Raw genomic sequence first — 23,598 nt, forward strand, 5'->3', positions numbered from 1 at the left:
GGCAAAATAAATAGTCTGTTGCTTCCATTCTGCCATAAAAAGAATATTCTTCAACACTAAAAAGCACTGTGCAGATCATGTTAGCAAGACTATGCTGACCTTAAAGTAACAGAGCAATCAGTCTGACTTCTTAGAATGATTAATGGAACAATCTCCTCTGGAAAAGAAAACAAATTAACTGTCTTCACCAAATGTCTACTGAAACATTAAAAGCTGTTCTGATAAAGACATTTAGAAGGAAAAACTCTTAAACACATGTAAAATCCAGTGACAGATCTAGGACTTATTTTATTAAGAGGCTCCCTAAAATAAATTAAGTGAAACCTACTTAAATGAATACTTCATGAAAGAATGAACCTGGTTAACGGAATACATTTATAAGGTAAGACCCTATTCCAGAACAAGTCCTCACTACCTTGGGCAGCTTGTGGGCAGGAATAGAAAGAAAATAGGTCTTCTCTTTCCTTTTCCCATGATTAATAAGCCTATTAAACACCTCTTGTCCTTTTTTAAAAACATGCTTTGCATATGAACTCCAAAAGATGAAGGGGTCAGCTGTGAAATAGCATGACCCTGCATGTGGGTTTGAAACATGCCTTTTTGTTGGGTAACCCCCCCCCCCCTTGTTAATAAAGGAGGGTATACAATATTCTTCTTCCCCAAGGCAGCAATAACTGTATACGGACAATATTTTCCACCACAATGTACTTTACGGTTTTACTCAACCGCCATGAAGCACAGTACCTGCAATCTGACTCTCCTTTCTTTGAGTAAAAAATTCAATTGACTTGACTTCAACTGATTCAAACATTATGCCTTCACTGAAAAAACAAGAGCTGCGTTAAAAGTAACCCTTTTAAAGACATGCTTAATTTGTGCAGTATTTCCCAAGGCCAATTTGCTTTATTTTCTTCACTTCAAAATTGACTTTTTTTTTTTTTAAGACAAAAGCAGCTGAAGAAGGAACAGCATAGGGAGGCTGTCTCAGGATGGAAGTAGGGGAACTGGTGCCCCAGCGAGCAGTCTGGCTGTGCAGGAAGAAAAGTAGCTATTTTCTAAGGTTCAATCAGCTGCATTAGCTTCTTCTGTCACTGTCAATATCACCTCTGCGAATTTCCATATAGTTAGGCACGTATCAGAGGGTAGCCGGGTTAGCCTGTAGCCACAAAAACAACAAGGAGCCTTTAAGGTGCCGCCGGACTCCCCGCTGTTTTCACATATTTAGGAGTATACGAAGTGCTGGTTCAGCAGGGTGCTTGGGCACGTGCATAACTTGAAGCATATGAGGAGTCCCATGGACGTCAGTGCTAACTGCTGAACTGGGGTCCAATAGTAATTTGTGCCAAGGTTTCTTTTTTAAACTTCAGTGCTCCTTCAATTCCGACTTGTATTGACTTGGTACGTTTTACGTTCAAGAATCAATTCATATTTGGTATAACTGCATTTTAAAAATATGGGACCAAATCCTGTCTCATGCATCCTCAGGAGCTCAGAGCTCTCAGGAGCTGTGCTCCAGCTGGACTCATGGGCATGGATGTCTATTCCTGTTGCCATATCTACTTGGGATGCATTGCACAAAGCACTTTGCCAGTGGACAAGCCTGATCCCTGTATCAGAGATGACGGAGCTGAGGTGCAGGGAGCTGAGCTGACTTGGCTAAGATCACACTGGGACTCAATGGCAAGGCTGGGAATAGGACCCAGGTCTCTTGATCCCCATTCTGGGCCCCTATCCAGTGTACGGAGGTGGGGAAGGCAGCACCTCCCCTGATATTCCAGCATGAGGTGCTTTGGGATCTCCCTGGCAGAATGGCCCCATCTTGAAGAGCTGCGTCGGAGCCTCCAAATGCAGATGTTGGGTGCTGGGGTGACTGTCCCATCAAAGCTGAAGATCCTCTCCCCGAAAGGGAACCATGGGAGTGACTGTCTTAATCTGCCCTCCCTCCCTAGCTTCCTCATCTACATCCCTCAAACCCACTGATTTCAATTTGCCTCTGTGTGTCAACATAAAAACACCCTAATTTTTCTTGCAAATACAAAGAGGCTTCCTGAAGGTATTTTAAACCACTCCTTTAACAACAAATATCCAGGCTATTACTGTCTGCACATAGAGTTCAGAGGCAGCTGAATGTATAATGTGACAGTAAAATGGTAAATCAAGCCTTCTGCAAAAGTACAGAGCAGTTAGCACTGTCACTACGACTGCATCATCAGGACCATATCACTGCATGATTAAGTTCTTACCAGACTTTTCAGTAAGGGCAACCTTACTGATCTGATAACTGCCAAGGACAAGCCAAATACAGAGTCAATCTATGCACATTTAATCCCCAGAAGGCAGATTAAGTGTATAATTGACCCATATAATCCATGTATCATCTCCAGTCCAATGTTTTCTATGTCCGGTTTAGGCGGACATGAGGCCCATAAGAAAGCTATCAAAGACACATATTACCAGTGCAGTGGATTTCATCAAAGTTAGAGATGGCTTTTTAATCACTGATCTCAGAGACTGCCAAATTTAAGCAGATGAACTAGCACTAAGCACATCTGTTTTAATCCTTATCTTCTACTCAGGCTTGTGTCTTCAAGAAGTACATGGAGGAAAAAAATAAATTAATTTTTGTTTAGATCTTGCAATCTTAGGAGCTTCTCTTGATCATTTGATCTCTCATATCAAAAGCATGTTTTGGGGTTTTTTTTGGGTAAGATATTGAATTAATCATGAGAAAGAAAAAATACCATCTGCACTATTTATGGACTTCAGAGGTTTGCATCAATACCCTGAAATTCACAGGAACCATGGTTGCTTTCTCTACATTCAACAGCCTTTTGTACACTAGCTTTTGTACACTGTGACCAAAGACATCAGTATTTTGCCAGTTAGGCAAAAGCAAGGCTGGTGATTAGAATATCAATAGGTCCACCATATAGTTTTGTGATCAGATAGGTTCTGATTGGCTGGAAAATACATAAACTATGAGTGCGGATGTAAATCTGTAAACTATCATCCTGAAAGGCACTAATCTTTGTAGGCAAATCTCTCATTGGCCTCAGAGGGAATTCTGGCTGTGTAGGGGCCTGGTCCAAAGAGACGCTGAGTGCCCTCAGTTGAGAGGGCTCAGAACTACACAGGACTGGCCTCTAGGACTGCAAGATCAGTCCCCTTTTTTCAGGTCCATGACATACCTCAAGCCCATCTGGCCCATGCTTCCTATTTGAAACAATCAAATATGTCAAAAATTACCATTCAGAGACAAAATTGCAAACTATTACACTAAACTGAGATTGCAACCTCTTTTTTCAAAGCATCATACAATTTTTTAAACCACACAAACACACAGAGGCATGCACATAAACAAAGAGCGTGAACGCATGTCAATAAACCGTTCTTAAATTCTTCTCTTACTAGTTCTTTGTACCAGTGGGCCGTGTTACAGTATTGTAGCTTTAAAAAATATTGTATGCAGTGTAGTTGTAGCCGTGTCAGTCCCAGGATAACAGAGAGACAAGGCAGCTGGGGTAATATCTTTTACTGGATCAACTTCTGTTGGGGAGAGACGCAAACTTTCGAGCCACATAGAGCTCTTCTTGGTCCAATAAAAGATATTACCTCACCCTCCTTGTCTCCCTAAACAAATATTACCAGTTTAGTGGGGCAGGCCAAATAAATAAATCACGTTAATCTGCAGCAAATAAGCACCGTTTAAAAATAAAATAATAAAAAATCCTAGTTAGCTTTTGATTACCAGCAGAATTTCACAATCTGTTCCTTTAATGACCCAGAGAATGCAGATATTAAAAATTAAGATGATGACTTTACTGCAGGGAAAAAACTGACTAATTTATAGAATAAAGGAGATTATCTTAATCCTGCCGTGTGCTCTACATTTTAATCTTCTGCAAGCACCAATATCCACCAAAGAGCACAGTTCTGCTATGCAAGTACTGACAGAATGAGCACTAAGAATATTACCTCAGCTATTGTCGGGAACATGGTATAACTAAACGTATCCAGCCTTTTTTAATGGTAGAAAACAAACAGAGCAAATAAATGGAAATACCAGGTGAGAAGAGGGAGGAACCAAAAAACCCCAGGTGCTACAAAAAAATAGAACATGTAATGGACCAAATTATGGGCTTGATTTTGCACCAGTCAAGTCAATGGGAGTTTTTCCAGTGACTTGTATGGAAGGAGGATCTATCCCTATATCCTTCTTGACAATCCTGAAATCCCACTGAAATCAATGGGGTTGCAGCACACATGTGACAAGAAAGATTTTGGCCTGGTCCCTACACATGGCAAGGGAGTTAACATGATACACTAAAAATGTAGGGCCAGATTTCTCAGCTGGAATAAATAGGCGTAGCTGCATTAAGGTAAATTGAGCTATGTTTATTTATCCCAGTTGAGGCTGTGACATGCAAAATGTTAATTGATGTCTTTGTCCAGATTTCAAATTCTGATCGGACTCTGGCCTCACTCACACTGCTGCGACTCCACAGACCGCAAGAGTGTCACTCCTGAAATATACTGACACCATGAGAGCAGAATCAGCCCCCACATATTTTTAAAAGGATATTTCCATTTTATAATATAAATGTTGATTATTCATTCTCCATCTTTCTTAAAATTGTACCTGCTGGACCCAAAAAACCAGCCTTGACAAACCTGACAGTTTTATAGAAATCGATTACTGGGATTAACGAAGAAGATAAATAAAACTAGTTGGCCACAATGTTTAGTTCCATGAAATTAAGGGCTGAATACTTTAAGAATATTCTAGGTTTTATACACAACCAGGTTTGCTTTATTACTCATGCTTCAGAACAACGCAGTGAGCTAAAGCGGCCAAAGTCTGGCTGCATGGGCCTAACCGAGAGTAAAGCCTGGACCAAGATGTCTGTATACGAAAACAAAAGAAAAGAAAAAATATGGATGTGATGCTGCCCCCTTTAAAATCCATGGGCGTTTATCACCAACTTCCATAGGGTGGAGGTCCGGGCACACTTAGGAAAACTGACTGAAACAATCCAAAATGTTCACAACCTGATGCTGTGCTGCTAAAGTGTAGAAACCCAGCATGTGGAGAATTCAATGACAGATACTGCAACAAACCATTTCTAGGTGATGGAGATTTCTGTGAATTAACATTGAAGGGCCCCATCCTGAACCCCTTCACCACTGGGAACCATGCTATCCATCACCCAGCATTCACCACTGTGGCCAGTATTAAGGGTGTGCAGGATTGGGCCCCAATTTAATTGTTCTGCACTTACTAGTTCAGTCAGTGAGGTCACCACCTTGTCCTTTATCTTAGGGCTCAACTTGGGAAATATGCATTTCTTTCTGAAACAATTTTGCAATAGTGAGAGCTAAAACAGAGTTTTAAATAATTAAGATTGCTACCTTTGAAAGTCTAGTGCATTCTAATTCCATATATCTAAATAAAGGATCCAATCCTGTGCACCTTATTCATGTGAGGAGATACATTTGAGTGATACACAGAGGAATGAGGTTAGCAGGATTTGGTCCCAGAACTGAATTGCTAACACATCAGAGCAAAAAGTGAATTGCTCTTCCACAATGCCTTGACAGCTGCACGCAGTTATGTAAAAATATATGTAGAAATGTAAATATTATAGGATTTATTACGATTAATACAATCCTTTATCATTTACCTGCCTAACAGGTTAGGAAAAGTATAGCTTATGAAAAATGTGTGTGTGTGTGTGGGGGGAAGATGAGGAGCAATTCTGTACTTTTGCCTTCTACAGGTTATTCTTATTTTTTTTATTGCTAATTTAACCACAATATGGTCTTATGATCCGAAGTATGATAATAAATACCCAGGTCAGTTATAGATTTTTAGAGTTTGAGCTAATGACACAAAGTTCTAAAAACCACACAACTGCAAATCTTAAGAAACTGATCAAAGGAAAGGCAACTAAGGCATTGAAAAGAACAATCCAGTTAATCTCTGAAAATTTACTGCTTTTGGAATAAAATTCAACATAGATATGCAATGCACTAGTGGACCTGCTGCAAAATAGAAGTGACTGTGTCCTTTTTTCAGTGCTTACTGGATGGGTGATTTATATCTCGCACTCTGTGCTTTACATTCTTTGAAGACTGAGCACGCATAGAGCATTAAGGAGTCACTAGTGTGCTTTATGCATGAATGAGGCATTCTCAGTGGATATGGGCCATGCTAGTAGATGTACACAGGAAGATTATTTGACTCTAATTCATGCCACTTGATATAATGTGATAAAACATTTGACATGAGAGATAAGTTCCATTTTAATCTGATAGGATATCAGTGAAAGAAAGAGTGGGAATTACAAAGTAAGAAGAGGTTTCTAAGGGAAAGGTAATGTGAAGAAAGAAGAATATCAAGTAAAGAAGGCATTTGATTGGGGAAAAAAAAGCCTTCCCTACACACTGTGGAAGCAAATGAGTAAGTAAACAAAGCATATAAAGTTATTAAAATTCTAGAGCCAGAAGACTGAAGAATGAGTTGCTGAGAGATGAAAGACAAGAAAGTTTGAATGTAAGCTGTTTCACACAGTCACAGAAATCAATATATAAACAAAGATCCTAGAAGAGACTGAAACACTAATGTTAAGTGCTTGCCATAAACATAAAACCTTCAGGGAACAATAGCTACAAGGACAGAAAGTGTGTCACACAACAAAAGCAACAGAGAGAGAGACAGGTACATCAGTTAACATGCATTCATATGTTGCATGTGAATAATAATAATAATAATAAATAAATAAATGTAAATGTAGGCTGCTGGGCATCAAGGTCAATGTTCTCTTTTACAGGTTATCAATTAATTTGGCGCAGGGGGCGGAGTGGGAAGGGGACAAAACTCCCAAAAAATCTGTGTCCTTTTGACTAGAGCAACCATCCCATTTTCCCCAGGGAGACCATATTATAGCTTTTACATCTGGTGCACAACATAGTCCTTCTGAAGCATGAAAACACAGATTTTATCAGCTATCTTTTGGTTACTATTTTAAAATATAAAAATGTAGCAGAGTTCATTTTCAAGTTTTGAGTGCTGGGCAGTCAGAAACAATTAATTTAACATACCAAAGAGATGGTCCCCGACTAACACATCTGTCATAAAATTGCCTCGGATTTTAATGTTAAGAACAATGACCAAGATGTTCCTCTTATAGGAAGATTTCTCACAAACTTAACGTAGTAAGTATTGGCTTAAAAGATGCTGTTATCTTACAAACCACACACATAAAGACCAGGACACAGCAGATCAGAGTAGAGTTAGAGCAGGCGGACAGCAGATAAGAGTCATAGTCAGAAGGAAAGGAAAGATTTTTTGTTTTGTAATCTATAACCAATCAATTTTCTCAAAATGTGACTTATCCTCCTGTCTTATTTTGTCACATTTTGGGGGAGTCTCCTGCTTGGTTTCCAAGGAGGAGAAGGCATTTACTTACATCAAATAACCTTTCTATATACATCTCCTCATTGACCTTATCACGCAAGACATCCTGAGAGTGGCGAACAAATGTCACATAGGCATCAGCAACATCCATCCCCGGCTTCTGTATGGAAGAAAAGAAGAGAGAGAAAGAAAAACATAAACATCTTCATATAAGGCAGCTCCTTTATGTAATCCTGTTGCTGTTGTTTCTCTCCTCAAGCTCCCTGCTGTCCTTAAACTGTTGTTGTGCACCACACTCCCCGTGGATACCTACGGTACACTTGGGTGATACCACGGCTGGCTGCTTTGTATGCCGCAGAGCCAACGAGCCACTCTGTCTATGCAGCCTGTGCAGCACAAGATCATGCAAACACACTATCTTGCTTGCTTATTTTGCCTAGAGGGAAGCTACTCAGATGAATAAAGCCTTTCCTTGACACACTGATGCCAGGAAGTTCTCGTGCTATGTTTGGTATTGTTGACCTAATTAATGAAACAACAAATCATGCGGGGGTTTTTCAGTGTCACCTTCTATATGCAAACCCTCTGTTCTATGAAGTTAGAAAGCTAACACCCAGCCCTAGTCTCTTGTTTCCTCTCCTAAGGTGCGAGAAGGTGTGTAGTAAGCAATGAACGTTTTATTATTCACACCAAAATCACATTTCTTTGTTGTTTAGAACTTAGACTTTAGCTTGAACATAGACTTATATTTTAAAATAAACTAGTTAAATCATAAATCAGCTAATTTCCCAACATGTCTAAATTAGTGCTACATTTCTAGGATACTTATAGCTATAGCTATATCTGTACATATCGCCATATATATTCATTGGTTTTAAACCTTAACTTATAAGTACATTAGATTTGTGAAAGGCAGTGATACTTTTGATATTTTCTTTAAAGGAAGCTGCAACTGAAGTAGATGGAGAGGGAGAAATATACTAAAAAACCCTTTGAGTTCACACTGCTTGATATGTTGAAATCAAACTGATCTCAAAGGAAACCCATTAAAATACTGTAACATGAGTCATTACAAGACCTGCCACAGAACCTTAAATTTCCATGGCACATTGTAAGTTGGTTAATAACGAGTGTCATTAGTTTTCATTACTGTGATTTACCTCAGATCACAAAGTATCGGTTCTCTCTAAGATGTGATTGTCAGCCACTGTAAATTGTAAAGCTCATGCTCAAATAAATTGGTTAGTCTCTAAGGTGCCACAAGGACTCCTTTTCTTTTTGTAAATTGAAGTTAGTTAACACTTCTGTGTAATTTCCAGGGTGAAAATGAGGACCGTTTGGAAAGCAGTGGGGAAGTAGTTTTTTAATATAAAGCAAACAATTATCAAGCAAAGGGCCAATGCTTGGCCCTTGGGATGCCAGTAACATTTCTTAACACCTACTGAAACAATGACAAGGTATTAATTTGAAAACCAGTGAGGACAACACAAATGCGGCAGTAGTCAAGTGTTATACTTTGAAGCAATGTTCAGCATGCTGATTGTGCCAGTTTCATGGTGGCACTAAAAGTGTTGCAGTTTTTTGATACAAAACAAGTTTCTGAAATTAGATGTAAGTGATGGCTTATCTGCTCAATAACAGGATATGTTCTCTTTTCCCAAAGAAGGAACCCATAATCAAATACGGTTTTCTCTGCACTTCACCTAGAGATACTGTGGCTCACTGCTACTGTGGATGCTGCTTTTGCTTACACTGGTGAAAAGGAAGGCTAACTCCATCTAAGTTAATGGGGTTTCACCAATATTAAACCTGTGTGTGAGTATAATCTGGCCCATATTAACTAAACGATGGATTCCCGGCTTCAGGACACACTGTGATACAAGTGGCAGCCTATATTCACAGAGAACTCTTCTCAAAAATACACAGTCTTTCTTTCAGTTAGATATTGTTCTTTGACATTTACATGCAGATATATTGTGTCATCTCATTTCACACACACAAAATGGTAGTATGTATCAGCTAAACATCTATGAATAAAGGGTTATTTTAAATCTATTTCCTTATGCCTCCTGAACAGCTCAGTCCTCTCCATGTGATGCTGGCTTTGCTATACAATCACACAAAATGCACATTAATGACAATGTTGTAAGAGGTGTTGTAGCTCTGATGTTTCTTTTCCATTCTCTACCTTGAAAACACAACTGAGCTGTTTGAACTCTTCAAGGAGCATTTTGCCCCTTAATTTTCTGATCTGGAAAGAGAAAGGCTCTTCATAGCTACCTTAATTACAGGTTGAAATATGGAATCCAGCACCATCTCGCTGTGGACAAACCTTAATCGGACCAGTTGTAATTATTACCACTTGTAATATTTACTTGTAATATTTAGTGAGCGATCATAAAATTGAAACAAAACAGAGTCCAGGTAACACTCCCAAATATGTGGTCACACACGTGCACAAGTATATTGGTGGACGTGTGTGTAGAAGAGCTGATGGTGGGGTGTAGAGGTTTTATTTAAAATGAGGTTGGAGTGAACTGCTCACATAGGGTAAGCCATGAGCACTGTGCAAGGCATCCCAAAGGAATGCCAAGAAACCCTTGATACTACATGACATCATCGTTTATTTTACAGGAAAATCTATTTTGGAAATGTTTGAGAGTTATATACTATTTTACTGGGACTCTTTCTTGTAACCCTCCACCTCGGAATGCCATACTCACTGGCAGTCCAACTGGGCAGGGCTCTGAGAGAGTCCGACAGCCCCCTGAAAAGCTTTTCTGTATCTGAAGTCATAGCAGCTGAAACTGCCAAATGTGCCTCAGTAACTTAGAAGCCTAGACATTTTTAAAGTCAGACATCTCAAGCTCTTCTACATGCAGGTGACTGCTGAGTTCCACTGGGAGGCTAAAAGCTGCCCCTTCCCAGTGTTATAAATGGCCCACTTCTATTCCTCAAGGGCCATGAGACACCAAACTTTAAAGCCAGGACATTTTTATGCAGAGAAATGCTCTTACTTGCCTGGGACTGAATCTTGTCCATACTGGACCAAAGGCAGGGTGTACTTTGGGAGGGGAATTCCACATCTGGGGTAAGGAGATGGAAACACTTCTCTGGGGTTATCTACACTTGGAGCTGGGGATGCGTTACTCACACTAGTTCTGATTGAGCTAGTGTGCTCAAACTAGAAGGCAGCTGCAGCAGCGCGAGAGGCAGGAGGGGCTAGCTCCCCCAAGGGTGTGCCCACCAGAGACTCGAGGTGCGTATTTGGGGTGGCGAGCCATGGCTACATTTGGTTTTTAGTGCGCTAGCTTGAGCCACGCCCGTGTGAGTATGTCTCCTCGAGCTGGGAATCACACCCCCAGACATACCCTCAGCCAGGTTGATTTTTTAGAAGTGGCTATTTGAAGATTGAAGATCCTCAGAGGGTTGGAATGTTAGAGTAAGACCCTAGGTGCATAACAAATTTATCACATTGCTCTGCAATTTATCGCATGGGTATCACCTCCATAGTAAGAGGTGTGTGTCACACACACACTGAAGTAACCCTGTCTAGCTAACCTGGCATGTTTTCAAGGCCACATGTACATTTCATTGATTTCTGTGGAGTTATGTTAGTTTACACTGGTGTGGCTGAGTGCAGAATTTGGATTGATGTATTTAAGTCTAAACTTGTTTTTATTTGTAAATACTCAGCACAAAGTCTGTCTGTAAATGTAACCTCATTTATCAGTAGTAATCCCTAACTCCAACTAGCATTCATATACTGCACTTAAACTCAATTTAAATGTAAATTTCTGGCAACCTAAGTGCTGTATCTAAGATCTCGAAGGGCTCTCTTCCTTATGTGTTAAGCTCTAATTAGAGGAGCCAATGTACAATTTTTCTTTAACAACTGTAAACGTGAGCAAATTTGGTTATTTTTTATTTTCAACAACACTGTTTCCCATATACACACACTGATAACTTACCACTATTTCCCTATACTTAAAACAAAAAGCATTTTCTGAAAGTGTAAAATATGCCAGCAATTAGAAGAATAAAAATAAAACAGGCTAGCATGTGTGCTAGATATGTTTTGGCTCAGCTCTAACACGTTCTAGACTTTTCTCTCTGAAATTACACTCTATTTTATATATGCAAATTTCAATGAAAAAAACGATAGAACATAAAAAAGTTACAGAATGCACTGTTATTTTTTGTAGTGACCCAAGTTCCTTGTGTAAATACGGTACCTATCTGATACTATGTGAAGTCCATTAGTTACGTATCCCTGCCTAGTTGCAGGTCTCCATAGGATAAATGTTTAATATTGACACCAGCTACCGCAGGTCCTCCTTTCAGCTCAAGTGTTAGAATCCTCTGCTTATCACTCTGAAAGTCCTGGGGTCAATAGCAGCTGACAACCCACATTGAGGGGTTGTTACATGTGCAGTCAAACCAAACCACAATGCAAATTATTAAGACAGAAGGCAATGTTTAAATTGTGCTTACAGGTACATCGACGTATTTGGAAGCCGCCTTCACCTGTAAAGGAAAAAAACTAGACTTCAGACTAATGTTGATGTTTAATACATACAATAATATCTACAGATAACATTAGTACAACTTAATGCTGATTGAAAAATTGATGCTAAAGCAATATATTTCCTGTTTCAAAGAGGTGGTTTAAAAAGAAAAACCCAAGAGAGGTGGCTTTACTGTCGCTAAGGCACAAATTGCAGCAGATGATGGTGTGGGAGTTTTCCTTCTCCTTTTTCTCCATGAGCAGGGGGAAGTACAGGGATTCTGGAAAAGGCCTACAGAAATATAGATACTTCATTATTTCTCTGGGGGCTTAATGCTGCCAATGAGCAGGGCCTTGTTCCCAACTCTCATGCCACATGAGTCAGATTTTAATCTATGTGGCTAAGGCAGGTATCCTCAGCTGCACAACTCCTAGGTCACTGAGGAGGTTGTACCCAGACAAGCGGAGTGGGGGTGTGGAGCTGGGGCACACACAGGAGTCCTGGAGGCTGGCTGGCTAACGTGACTGGAAATAGGACAGGGGAATGTATTTTTGTGAACAGTTTTTGGGAGGAATGGATGGCCCAAGGGATTGGCAGTGGAATCAGTGCAAACCTAGTAGCCAAAAGTTGTTACCACAGCATGACAACTTGATGGCCTCATTCCAGTTCAAAGTAAACAACTGTCCACATCCTAAGGAAATCCAAGACCACTGGAGCCCTTGCTGGCAGATCCAGCCCTGTCAGCCAAGGCATGCAAATACTCTCCATCCAATACAGCACTGAGGCATGTGGATGAGGAGGCCCAGGCAAGCCTGCACTGTGACTGCCCTCGGCACACAGACAGAGGAGTTCAGAGCTGACAAGCTGGGACTAAGCTCAGGCAAAAGTTTAAGTTACATTTAAATTAGGGCTGCCAATTAATCGCAGTTAGCTCCCGCAATTAACTCAAAAAAATTAATTGCAATTAATCGCACTGTTAAACAATAGAATACCAATGAAATTTATTAAATATTTTTGGATATTGATTTCTATTACAACACAGAATACAAAGTGTACAGGACTCACTTTATATTGTTATTTTTATTACAAATATTTGCACTGTAAAAATGATAAACAAAAGAACTCCTATTTTTCAATTCACCTCATAGAAGTACTGTAGTGCAAACTCTTTATCATGAAATTGCAACTTACAAACGTAGATTTTTTGTGTTACACAACTGCACTCAAAACAAAACAATGTAAAACTTTAGAGCCTACAGTCCACTCAGTCCTACTTCTTGTTCAGCCAATTGCCAAGACAAACAAGTTTGTTTACATTTACAGGAGATGCTGCTGCCTGCTTCTTATTTACAATGTCACCTGAAAGTGAGAACAGGCGTTGGCATGGCACTTTTGTAACACTGCAAGGTATTTATGTGCCAGACACGCTAAAGATTCATATGCCCCTCCATGCTTCGGCCACCATTCCATGCTTCCATGCTGATGATGCTCGTTAAAAAATAATGCGCTAATTAAATTTGTAACTGAACTCCTTGGGGGAGAACTGTTTGTCTTCGGCTCTGTTTTACCCACATTCTGCATATATTTCATGTTATAGCCATCTCGGATGATGACCCAGCACATGTTTGTTTTAAGAACACTTTCACAGCAGACTTGACAAAACGCAAAGAAGATACCAATGTGAGATTTCTAAAAATAGCTACAGCACTCCACCTAAGGTTTAAGAATCTGAAGTGCCTTCCAAAATCTGAGAGGGACGAGGTGTGGCGCATGCTTTCAGAAGTCTAAAAAGAGCAACACTCAGAAGCGGAAACTACAGAACCCGAACCACCAAAAAAAGAAAATCAACCTTCTGCTGGTGGCATCTGACTCAGATGATGAAAATGAACATGCATCGGTCTGCCCTGCTTTGGATCGTTATTGAGCAGAACCCTTCATCAGCATGGACACATGTCCTCTGGAATGGTGGTTGAAGATGGAGGGACATATGAATGTTTAGCGCATCTGGCATGTAAATATCTTGTGATGCCAGCTACAACAGTGGCATGCAAATGCCTGTTCTCACTTTCAGGTGACACTGTAAACAAGAAGCAGGCAGCATTATCTCCTGCAAATTGTAACCAAGTTTGTTTGTCTGAGTGATTGACTGAAGCAGAATTGCATGGACTTGTAGGCTCTGAAGTTTTATTTTACAACGTTTTATTTTACAATGCAAAGTTATTTTTTGTACATAATTCTACATTTGTAAGTTCAACTTTCATGATAAAGAGATTGCACTATAGTACTTGTAATGGGGGAATTGAAAAATACTCTTTGTTTTGTTTTTACAGGGAAAATATTTGTAATAAAAAATAAATATAAATGAGCACTGTACACTTTGTATTCTGTGTTGTAACTGAATATATTTGAAAATGTAGAAAAACATTCACAAACTGTATTCTATTATTGTTTAACAATGCGATTAATCATGATTAATTTTTTTAATCACTTGACAGCCCTAATTTAAATTAAAATTTAATGAAAAAAATAGTGGCAGAAACTGACAATCCCACCACAAGTAGCTTCAATGTGTGCAGCTTCCATTTCAACAGCTTCTGCCTCAGGGATTTTGCAATCAGTTCCAGGAAAGAAGAGCTGTCGGAGTATGAAAAACGCTGAGGGAAAAGCCACATATAAGTGAACAATAATGCATCTTTCTATCGGAACTCACACAATCCTTAGCCCCTCTCTGGGATTGGGGGATGATGTTTATCCTTTACTTGGCTTTTTTAACCAGCTTGCATGACAAATGGCAGGGATGGCTTTTCCATTTGTAGGGCATGATGCAAGAGTAGGGTCCCAATCTGCTGAAGTGGGCACCCATGTTTTTCCACTCTGCTTTTGCTGCTGGTGTCTGGATGGGGAGATCTTTTTTCTTCCTCTCAACTGGCCCTGACATTGAAGAGGATTACAGGGCAAATCCATAGGTTGCAGAGTGTGTATAGTCTGGGGACAGCCCTAAAGGTTATGATCAAGGCGCATTCCTGCCTTTCAGGATGCCAACAGTCCATTGGATAATTTTCTTATGTTCTCCTCTTCAAAGCTCACATTTAAAGATCATGTTGACAATCTGGAGGCTGTGGTATGTTTCCAGATATCTGACAATTACAAGACCCAAAACACTTGCTACTTCTCTGCTGCCCTTCATAATACATAACGTGTAAGCCTGTATGTCAGCCATAGCTGGCAAAGGATACAAGAGCTCCATGAGTTTCAGGTTCAACTTTTCAATCTGAACAATTCCAAGCTGGATAGAGAGAGACCCTCTTACAACCGTATCATAAGGGAAGGCTCACAGCTGAGATCCTCCATGAAGCTTATGCTTTTAATTAGGATAAGCACGGGCTCACCATCCTTGTTTGGGTGTAAAAGCTCACCTGCTTTTTAAATATTTCTAAAGCTACCATTAAAACAGCCTAAATATAACATGCACACAGTTGCATCTTGGGATGAATAAATTATGTGTCCTGAATGAGGGGCTGACTGTATGTGCGAGACAGAATGTGTGAGTGGGTGGATGTATTTGTATGGAGTGTGTGAGGTGCGTGTGTGTGAAAAATTAAGCAAAACGAGGCGATACAAAAGACCAGAGCAGTGGTGACTGCTGAGGGTAACATTTCAAGCATTTTCAGCACTGAGACGCCCAAACTGGGGTGAAAGAACAGGGGCAAGCCCTGGATATTTTAAAAACCCCACTAGTGGGCCTGGAACTACCTGGGCACAATTATAAGGACACAAAAAGCCAGCCCACCAGATCTCAAAATGGGCACAAGAGTCACCTGCAGTCCTTTTAAAAGTTTAAAATGACAAGTGAAACAGCTCTAGCTGTACCAGTGGGTTCGATGCAGGAATTACTGAGTGAGGTTCTCTGGCCTGCATCGTCCAGGAGGCTCCGAATGGATGTGCGGAATGATCCCTTCTGGCTTTAAGGACTGAAACTCATAAAAAGAAATGCCAGAAGTGACAAGACACGGAACTACAGCAAAAATAAATGGTTCTCTCTGTGGTATTGACATGGCCTGCCGCACTTCACAATCTTCAGTGTATTCATCCTCACCACCCCCTGCGGAGATAGGATGGTGCTACAGTCCCCACTGGTCAACCAATGAGCTGGCTCCAGCACCGCGGGTGGCAATGGAAGCTTTGCCATTGACTTGGACAGATGAAGGAGCCGACTGGAGCCTGAGCTGCCACATAGCTATTTTCAGCACAGCAGCGCTAGCCCGACTTTGCCGACCTGGGTTCGATGGCTCAGGGCTGCAGGCTGTGTAGACGTACCCAAAGGGAGTCTCCCATTGACCAGGGACTTGAACCTGGTTGTCTTAAATCCTGGACTAGCATCTAATCATGGGACCATCCTTCCTCCCCAAGGAAAGATGTAATGAAAATAATTCAGTCTTCCTTCCACAATCTCCCCTCCACCCAGAAAAAGCTAAGTCTTTTTTTTTTTTTTTTTTAAAAACAAAGTGAATAATGACTTGTTTTTCTCTAAAGTAAGATTTGGCTACATTTAGTGAAGTTTCCAAACAACCAGACGGCGTGCGAATTTTGCTAGGCTGCAGTTTTTCAGAAATGTGATTTTTCCCTGAAATGTCTCAGTTTACCATAAAAATTTGTGAAGAACAAAGATGAGATCTTTTCCATCTCCCCCTTGGGCAATATACGCTCTTTAGTTTTAATTAACATCGCTGTAATTCTTTGCTGCTCAATGAAAGAGGCCATCCAGAGTAAACACCTGCCATTGCTTGTGACTCAGTGGAACGTCACAGACAGACACCCATCAAACGACTGGGCTGCCGACACTGAGAAACATTTGACTGTAAAAAAAAAAAAAAAAGCCTGGCCAAATGTAGAAGGATATTTTCATTCTGAAGCTCTTTATAATGAGGCGGCTAGTGAGAACTTTACAGCAGATGTATTAAGTTAATATTGAATTTCAAGGCAAGAATTGAAAATAAGGATTTCCTACTAGGTGATAAAACTGTCTGTCAGAAGACCCTGGAGCACATGTCATTTCTGAGACTGGAAAACATAAGCTGGAAGGAGTTGGTAGGAGGGGGAGGAAGATTGCTGCTTCCTAGCATTAAAATGCTTGGATCACAGCGCTTTGTTTTATTTGTTCACACAGGGCAAGGACACGGCAGGCAGCACTACTCTGCTGCAATGAGCGATAGCTTCTCTTTCTGTCATTGCAAATACCACACACAGAAAATGATGCTACTATGGCAGGAAACCGTGCTGGTCGGCAGAGCCCTCCGGGGGGAAGAAAGTATGGGACTGGGACACCTGTCGAGCGCTACTTACTATTATCTATTGCCATTCGCGTCCCTGGGGTACGAGGTGCTTTCCCACCAGAAAACAGGCACCTTCCCTGCCCAAGAAGATACAGCTCAATCCTGCAGCGTGAGGAGTGCCCCAGTGAGGTCAGTGGGCGTCGAAGGAGTTCCGTGCAGTGCAGGACTGGGCCCACCCCCACGCTGGGGGTATGGGAAACAGCTTCATTAGAATACCTCTAAACTCTCTCAAACCCCGATTCAGGAGCTCTCTCTACCAGAGCAGGATTTCAGTGACTATGTGAAGCAAGTGCTTTAGCGCTGTCCTCAGTCACAGCCTAACACAATAAAGGTGGCACGGGGACATTTCCTGCCCACCCCTCCCTGCTGTCAGATGCACATTGTTGCTGCTCTGCACTGGGGCTCTCTGCTAAGAGCAGCCAGCTCATCCACCCTCCTTATTGATCATAAAATCATAGAACTGGAAGGGACCTCGAGAGGTCATTATGGCAGGACTAAGTATTATCTAGACCATCCCTGACAGGTGTTTGTCCCACCTGCTCTTCAAAATCTCCAATGATGGAGATTCCACAACCTCCCTAGGCAATTTATTCCAGTGCTTAACCACTGACAGCTCGGAAGTTTTTCCTAATGTCCAACCTAAACCGCCCGTGCCGCAATTTAAGCCCATTGCTTCTCGTCCTATCCTCAGAGGTTAAGAAGAACAATTCTTCTCCCTCGTCCTTGCAACAACCTTTTATCTACTTGAAAACTGTTCTCATGTTCCCTCTCAGTCTTCTCCTTTCCAGATTAAACAAACCCAATTTTTTCCATCATCCCTCATAGGTCATGTTTTCTAGACCTTTAATAATTTTTGTTGCTCTTCTCTGGACTTTCTCCAATTTGTCCACATCTTTCCTGAAATGTGGCGCCCGGAACTGATCACAATACTCAAGTTGAGGCCTAATCAGTGCGGAGGAGAGCGGAAGAATTACTTCTTGTGTCTTGCTTACAGTACTCCTGCTAATACATACCAGAATGATGTTCGCTCTTTTTGCAACAGCGTTACACTGTTGACTCATATTTAGCTTGTGATCCACTATGACCCCCAGATCCCTTGCCACAGTACTCCTTCCTAGGCAGTCATTTCCCATTTTGTATGTGTGCAACTGATTGTTCCTTCCTAAGTGGAGTACTTTGCATTTGTCCTTATTGAATTCCATCCTGTTTACTTCAGCCCATTTCTCCAGTTTGTCCAGATCATTTTGAACTATAATCCTACCCTCCAAAGCACGTGCAACCCCTCCTAGCTTGGTATTGTCCACAAACCTTGTAAGTGTTCTCTCTATGCCATTATCTAACTCATTGAGGAAGATATTGAACAGAACCAGACCCAGAACCGATCCCTGACGTGCAGCCTTTGGGGGTTTCCCCTTGTTTACTGCCTTCCACTCCTTGGCCACTGCTGCCGGGGAACCACGCTCGATTTGGGGGAATACCCAAGCTCCCCTGCCCTCCTGGACAGATCGTTCTCCTGTCCCCTTGACATGCTACAACTGAGCAGTGTCTAGGCAGGCTTCACTGAGGCTGCTCCTGCTCCTCAACTTCCTCCTGGATATAACTCTCCTTTCCCTCTGGCCTCCCTCCTAAGACCTGTGCTTGGCCGTGCTTACATCTGACCGGTGATCAGGAGATCTCCCCTGCACCAATACTCTTCCTGCAGACACCCTTCCCTGCCCACAGCATCAGCATTGCCAGTGCATGCCAGCACCCACTTCCCCACCAGCTGATTAGCCTAAGCTATCCTCCACTTGCTGGGTCACTGTGTCTCAACAGGCTCTCCCTGCTTTGTCCCTCCTGCTACTGCCACCAAACTTGCTCCCTGTTCTCCCGCAGCCTCAAAATTATTAGTATTTTCAGCCAGCCAGGGCCTGTGTTATTCTCAGTGGGGTGCAAAGGTGCCCTGCACCTCTGGCCAGTTTGCACTGCCCACCTCACCACGCTTTAATAAACCCTACGTCTTTAGAACAATGCTGCTAGGGAACTACCTGTCTGCATTAATTCTTTACTGGTGCATATCCAACATGCCCATCCTTCCCCAGAGACCCGAGACTCCTCTTTCCCTCCAATCCACAGGTATGGTATGAGTTGCAACCCTGCATGGTTTCAAGGCTTGCCTGGGAGAAGGTTGGGGGCATTTACTGGGTTATGAGATCATTTGCCCATGCAGCTGAGGGCTCGGTGCTGAAGCATGAAAGCATTGTCCATGGTTGCCCCAGACTCTTTCATCCTGACAGCGTGCATCTCTTGGATGTCACAGCAGATGTGTTCACTGTGCGTTCTCCATGTGGGCTGAGAGCTGATTGTACCGATATAGATAGGGTACATCAGCTAGCCTGAAGCCTAGTGACATCCATGGCAGTGGGCACAGGTTGAAGGGACAATAAGTATATTCGGTGGTGCTGGCTGGTTTATCCAAACACAAAGACATTGGGGTTTTTCCCATTTCTCTACAAATTGCACCAAACCTCCTTCGGAGCACAGGGGAGAGGCTTTGCGAGAAGACCCGAGATCTCACGTGAGAGTCAGTGGTTTCTTCATGCAGCAACTGGCACAGGGCGGCAAGCCTTGGTTTTAAGAGGGTAAGTTAAGCCCGGTTTGGTTTTTAGACATCGAAAATGGGGAATGCTGGTGACAGCTTGGGGTGGCCATTGCCTTTTTCCCTTCCACAGCTGCCAGGACAGGTTGCCTCCCAGTAGTCATCCTGTGTACAGTTCCACGGCTTAATCAAGCCGCAGCCACTTGGTTGAAATCCAAATATCCTTCCTCCTCCCATTGCTCTTGGCAATTCCGACATGGAGATAGGGATTCCATTCACACAGCAGTAGAAGGGAACAGCACACGCCAAACCATTCAGTGTAAACAGTGTGATGGGGTGTGAGAGATGCAGCATCCACCAAGGAGCAGCTGGGATTCGCAGAGAAGGAAGAATTGCACATTGCACTGTCTACCCAGGCTGACGCTGGCTCTTCCGATGCCTGAAAATCTGCCGCCTCCACAACCTCTGCCGTTGGCACAGGAGCGCGCTCAGACTCTTCTGCAAGGCGCACTCAGATGAAGGAAGACAGCCAGCCTCAGCCCGCCACCCCTCTCTGCAAGAGAGGGATTCCTGCTGAAAACGAACACTGCCCGTGGTTTTGTTCTAACGACACTGGTGTGTTCAAGGGGATTCCAGGGCAGTGAGGGGGAAGCAACAGGACAAGGGAACATGGGACAAAGAACCACCGAAACACAAAGAAAGGGGGGATTAGTCTCACAGAGTTAAACAAAAGAGAAGGGAGAAGGCACGCATGCCTGAGTTTACAGGGACAGTCAGTTCGTGATGAATCAACTGCAAGATATTGCGGAAGATCTCTTCATGGCAAACACGACTCTACAGTCCCACCAAGGTCAGTGACACCGAGGGAGCTGTGCTGGTGACAACGAGATGAGTGGGAGCTGTACGTGGTCTTACTTCTTCTAAAATTCCCAGAAATTTGAGATGGGAGAATACAAATCCTGGTCCAGGGAAATCTGGCCGAGACATGAAATTCATACTTAAATGATTTCATAGAGGCCTGTGGAATGAGAGGTCATACCAGTACTATTAGGTCATGGGATGAACTCTACATGTGAGAATATTGATAATGTGTAACTGTAATAAGCATGAGGTCTCCTGCCCACTCTCAGTTGAATTACTAGTGATTACAAGATACAGAGGCTTTACGTGTGTTTGTAATGGGGCCTGATGGGCCAAATTTTCAAAGAAGTTTCCAAAGCACATTCACAAAATTATTCACACACATAGGTAGGTGCAAAGGAGGTATTTGTGCAGCCATTTGGGAGTAGAAATAGAGTCACAGAAAAATAGAAATGAAGGGCTGGAAGGGACCTCAACAGGTCATCAGGTCAAAAACATAAAACCTGTTTTTAAGCCCACATGAAAAGTTTTAGTGTTGCAAAGAGATGTCCTTGCAAATTTTATGGGGTCCATTTTCAGAGGACCTTTGAAAATTGGCCCTTGTGTGTCTTTCCTCTGCAGTTATCAAAACAAATGGGTAATACAGCTTGGCACTGATAAAACTTAGTTGTTAACACGACAAGATTTGTAAACTGTATTCATACAAGAATACCATTCACATCCATTCTGTTGCCAGAAAAGCAGTCAACGTTACAGGTCAACGTTCAGTGGGAGAAGCAGTGTTTTAGCTCTGCGATGTTTCTTAGAAATGAAATGTGGTTTCAGAGGCTCGGTGCACAATGCTGAGAATTTATACCCTCATGCCATTATTTTCCTATCCTCTCTTCTTTCAGAAGCAATATGGGACTGTCCAAGTTTCACATTATATTGCTTCTTGAAACGTGCACCACAGCTGCTAATCATGGTACGGTTTGAAACACATATGTGATAACCTTTCTTTTGACTATGAAAGTTAGATAAATAGTGCAATCCCCATTCCCTTCAAATGTTGCTCGGAAGAGTAGCTCCAACACCTAACGTGTAGAAAGGTGGAATGTTGTTGCTGAGGCATGCTCCCAAGGCTCCTAAGCTGTTACAGCTGCTCAGTACTTCTGTCCTTGGAGCTCCGGAGTTATTAGCACTAGCAGAGACCGCAGCCTGCTAGCTCAGCAGACCTCGATGTTACTCATAGAGAAAGACCATAGGTACAGTTGGGTGACAAAGGCACTGGGCCAGGTTTATTGCCCTCAACGCACAGTCCTAACGACTCACACAACTTGCACAAGTACATTAATATGAGTGCCCTGTGGCAAGGGGAGGCTCAGTCAGCAGTGGGAGTTTCTGTTGTCCCCTTGGCCACATAAAGGATTAAGGCGAGGTACCGCAACACTTATAGAACGATACAAACAAGTTACGTGCTACTACACACTTTTCATGTCATCTGTTTGTTACCTCCCCTTGTACCTTGTTCCTGATATTTTGGACAAAACACTGCTATTCATTATTCTGTCAAACTATCTTACCTTGTACTAGACTGGGGTGTATTTGTATTAGCCTTCTGTAATGTATTTATGCAAATATCTACTGCCTGGTACTTCTTAGGAGTGCCTATGTTTTAGTAACACTAGCAGCAACTTTGCCAAGTTCATGTTCCGGACAGTAAACTTGTAAGGATCTGCTTTAATACATGGCCTGACTTTGGTTCACAGCCTCTAGTTCAGGCCTCAGGTCTTGCACCAGCCCCAGTGCTCCAGACTCTTCCTTTCTACTACAATATGGTGTTTGAATATCTTTTAACTTTATTATAGCATGGTAATCCAGTGTTATCAGCTATTTACGTTAAGCTTTGTGTGTATGTAGTAAGCTGTTTGCTTATTTTTTGAGCTCTTACAGTGTTAAAATAGGATAGAAAGAAAGGGTTATTCCCCAAATAATCTATTAGAAGACCTGAATGAGTTTACAGTAAAACATAGGAAACCAAACAAAAAAACAAAAGAAACAGATTTTCTCTACTTACAGTAAATGACAAAAAAGAAGAAAACAATGTCCCTTCATCATATCTGGACAGTTTGGCCAGGACTCCTTCCAGAATGGTGACAAACTATTGAAAAGGAAAATATTTCAGTCACTTTTAAACATAGAGGGAGAGATTCTGATCTAATTTATAATGGGTTAAATCAGGATTAATGCCAACAAAATCAAGGTTTACAATGATGTAAGTGAGAGCAGGACCAAGCTCAGATTGTCTATAACCAATAACCTGCGCTCTAAGTTCAGAACCATGTCTTGCATAGCATTTATGCAAAGAATGAATGTCACAAACCTTTTTTGGCACTACACAGCTTACCTCTAATGATATAAATCACTCGGATGATATTGGTAACCTTGTCTCCTTTCTGGGTAATGTTGGAGAGCTTGTGCTCCCTCTAGTGGGAGCCAATGAACACCCGCTCCTAAGAGGGGAGGTCAGATGGCTCATGCTCCCAGTGAGAGGGATCAAGGAGGTGCCATGTGGTCTGTCTTGCTGGAGACTCAGACTGGCATATGTTGGGAGACTATGTTTAAAGGTCTTCACATTGAGTAACAGTAATGGCTGACATCTGGGTAGCAATATTGCTCTCAGTTTGAAACTAGAGAACAAGCAGTTTGGACATGTATCCTACCTACTTATGTATCTATCCTAGTATTTATTGCCATGATATTTCAGAGCCGAGAGATGAGCACATCTAAATTTAAGCATCTGAAATATCGGACCACTCTCATTAAAAATCAATTTCCATACAAGTGAACATATTTTGTAATGTGTTTCTTGGCACCATAATGCCATAGACTGCCCCAACCAAGATCAGAACCATGCTAGAT

General features: G+C 41.9%; 1 protein-coding gene across 9 annotated transcripts in view; it reads right to left on the minus strand.

Annotated features, from left to right (window-relative positions):
- The window catches only part of CADPS (calcium dependent secretion activator), a 380,054-nt gene that overhangs the window by 21,361 nt on the left and 335,095 nt on the right, over positions 1 to 23,598 (minus strand). For all 9 annotated transcript variants that reach the window (XM_077821175.1, XM_077821172.1, XM_077821173.1 and 6 more), the window contains 3 exons: positions 22,754 to 22,837; positions 11,912 to 11,944; positions 7,470 to 7,577 (listed from right to left, as the gene is read on the minus strand). In XM_077821175.1, the coding sequence (XP_077677301.1) occupies positions 7,470 to 7,577; positions 11,912 to 11,944; positions 22,754 to 22,837 (225 nt within the window). The remainder of the gene's footprint in view (positions 1 to 7,469; positions 7,578 to 11,911; positions 11,945 to 22,753; positions 22,838 to 23,598) is intronic.

The sequence above is a fragment of the Eretmochelys imbricata genome, chromosome 7, assembly GCF_965152235.1.
Source record: "Eretmochelys imbricata isolate rEreImb1 chromosome 7, rEreImb1.hap1, whole genome shotgun sequence".
NCBI lineage: Eukaryota > Metazoa > Chordata > Testudines > Cheloniidae > Eretmochelys > Eretmochelys imbricata.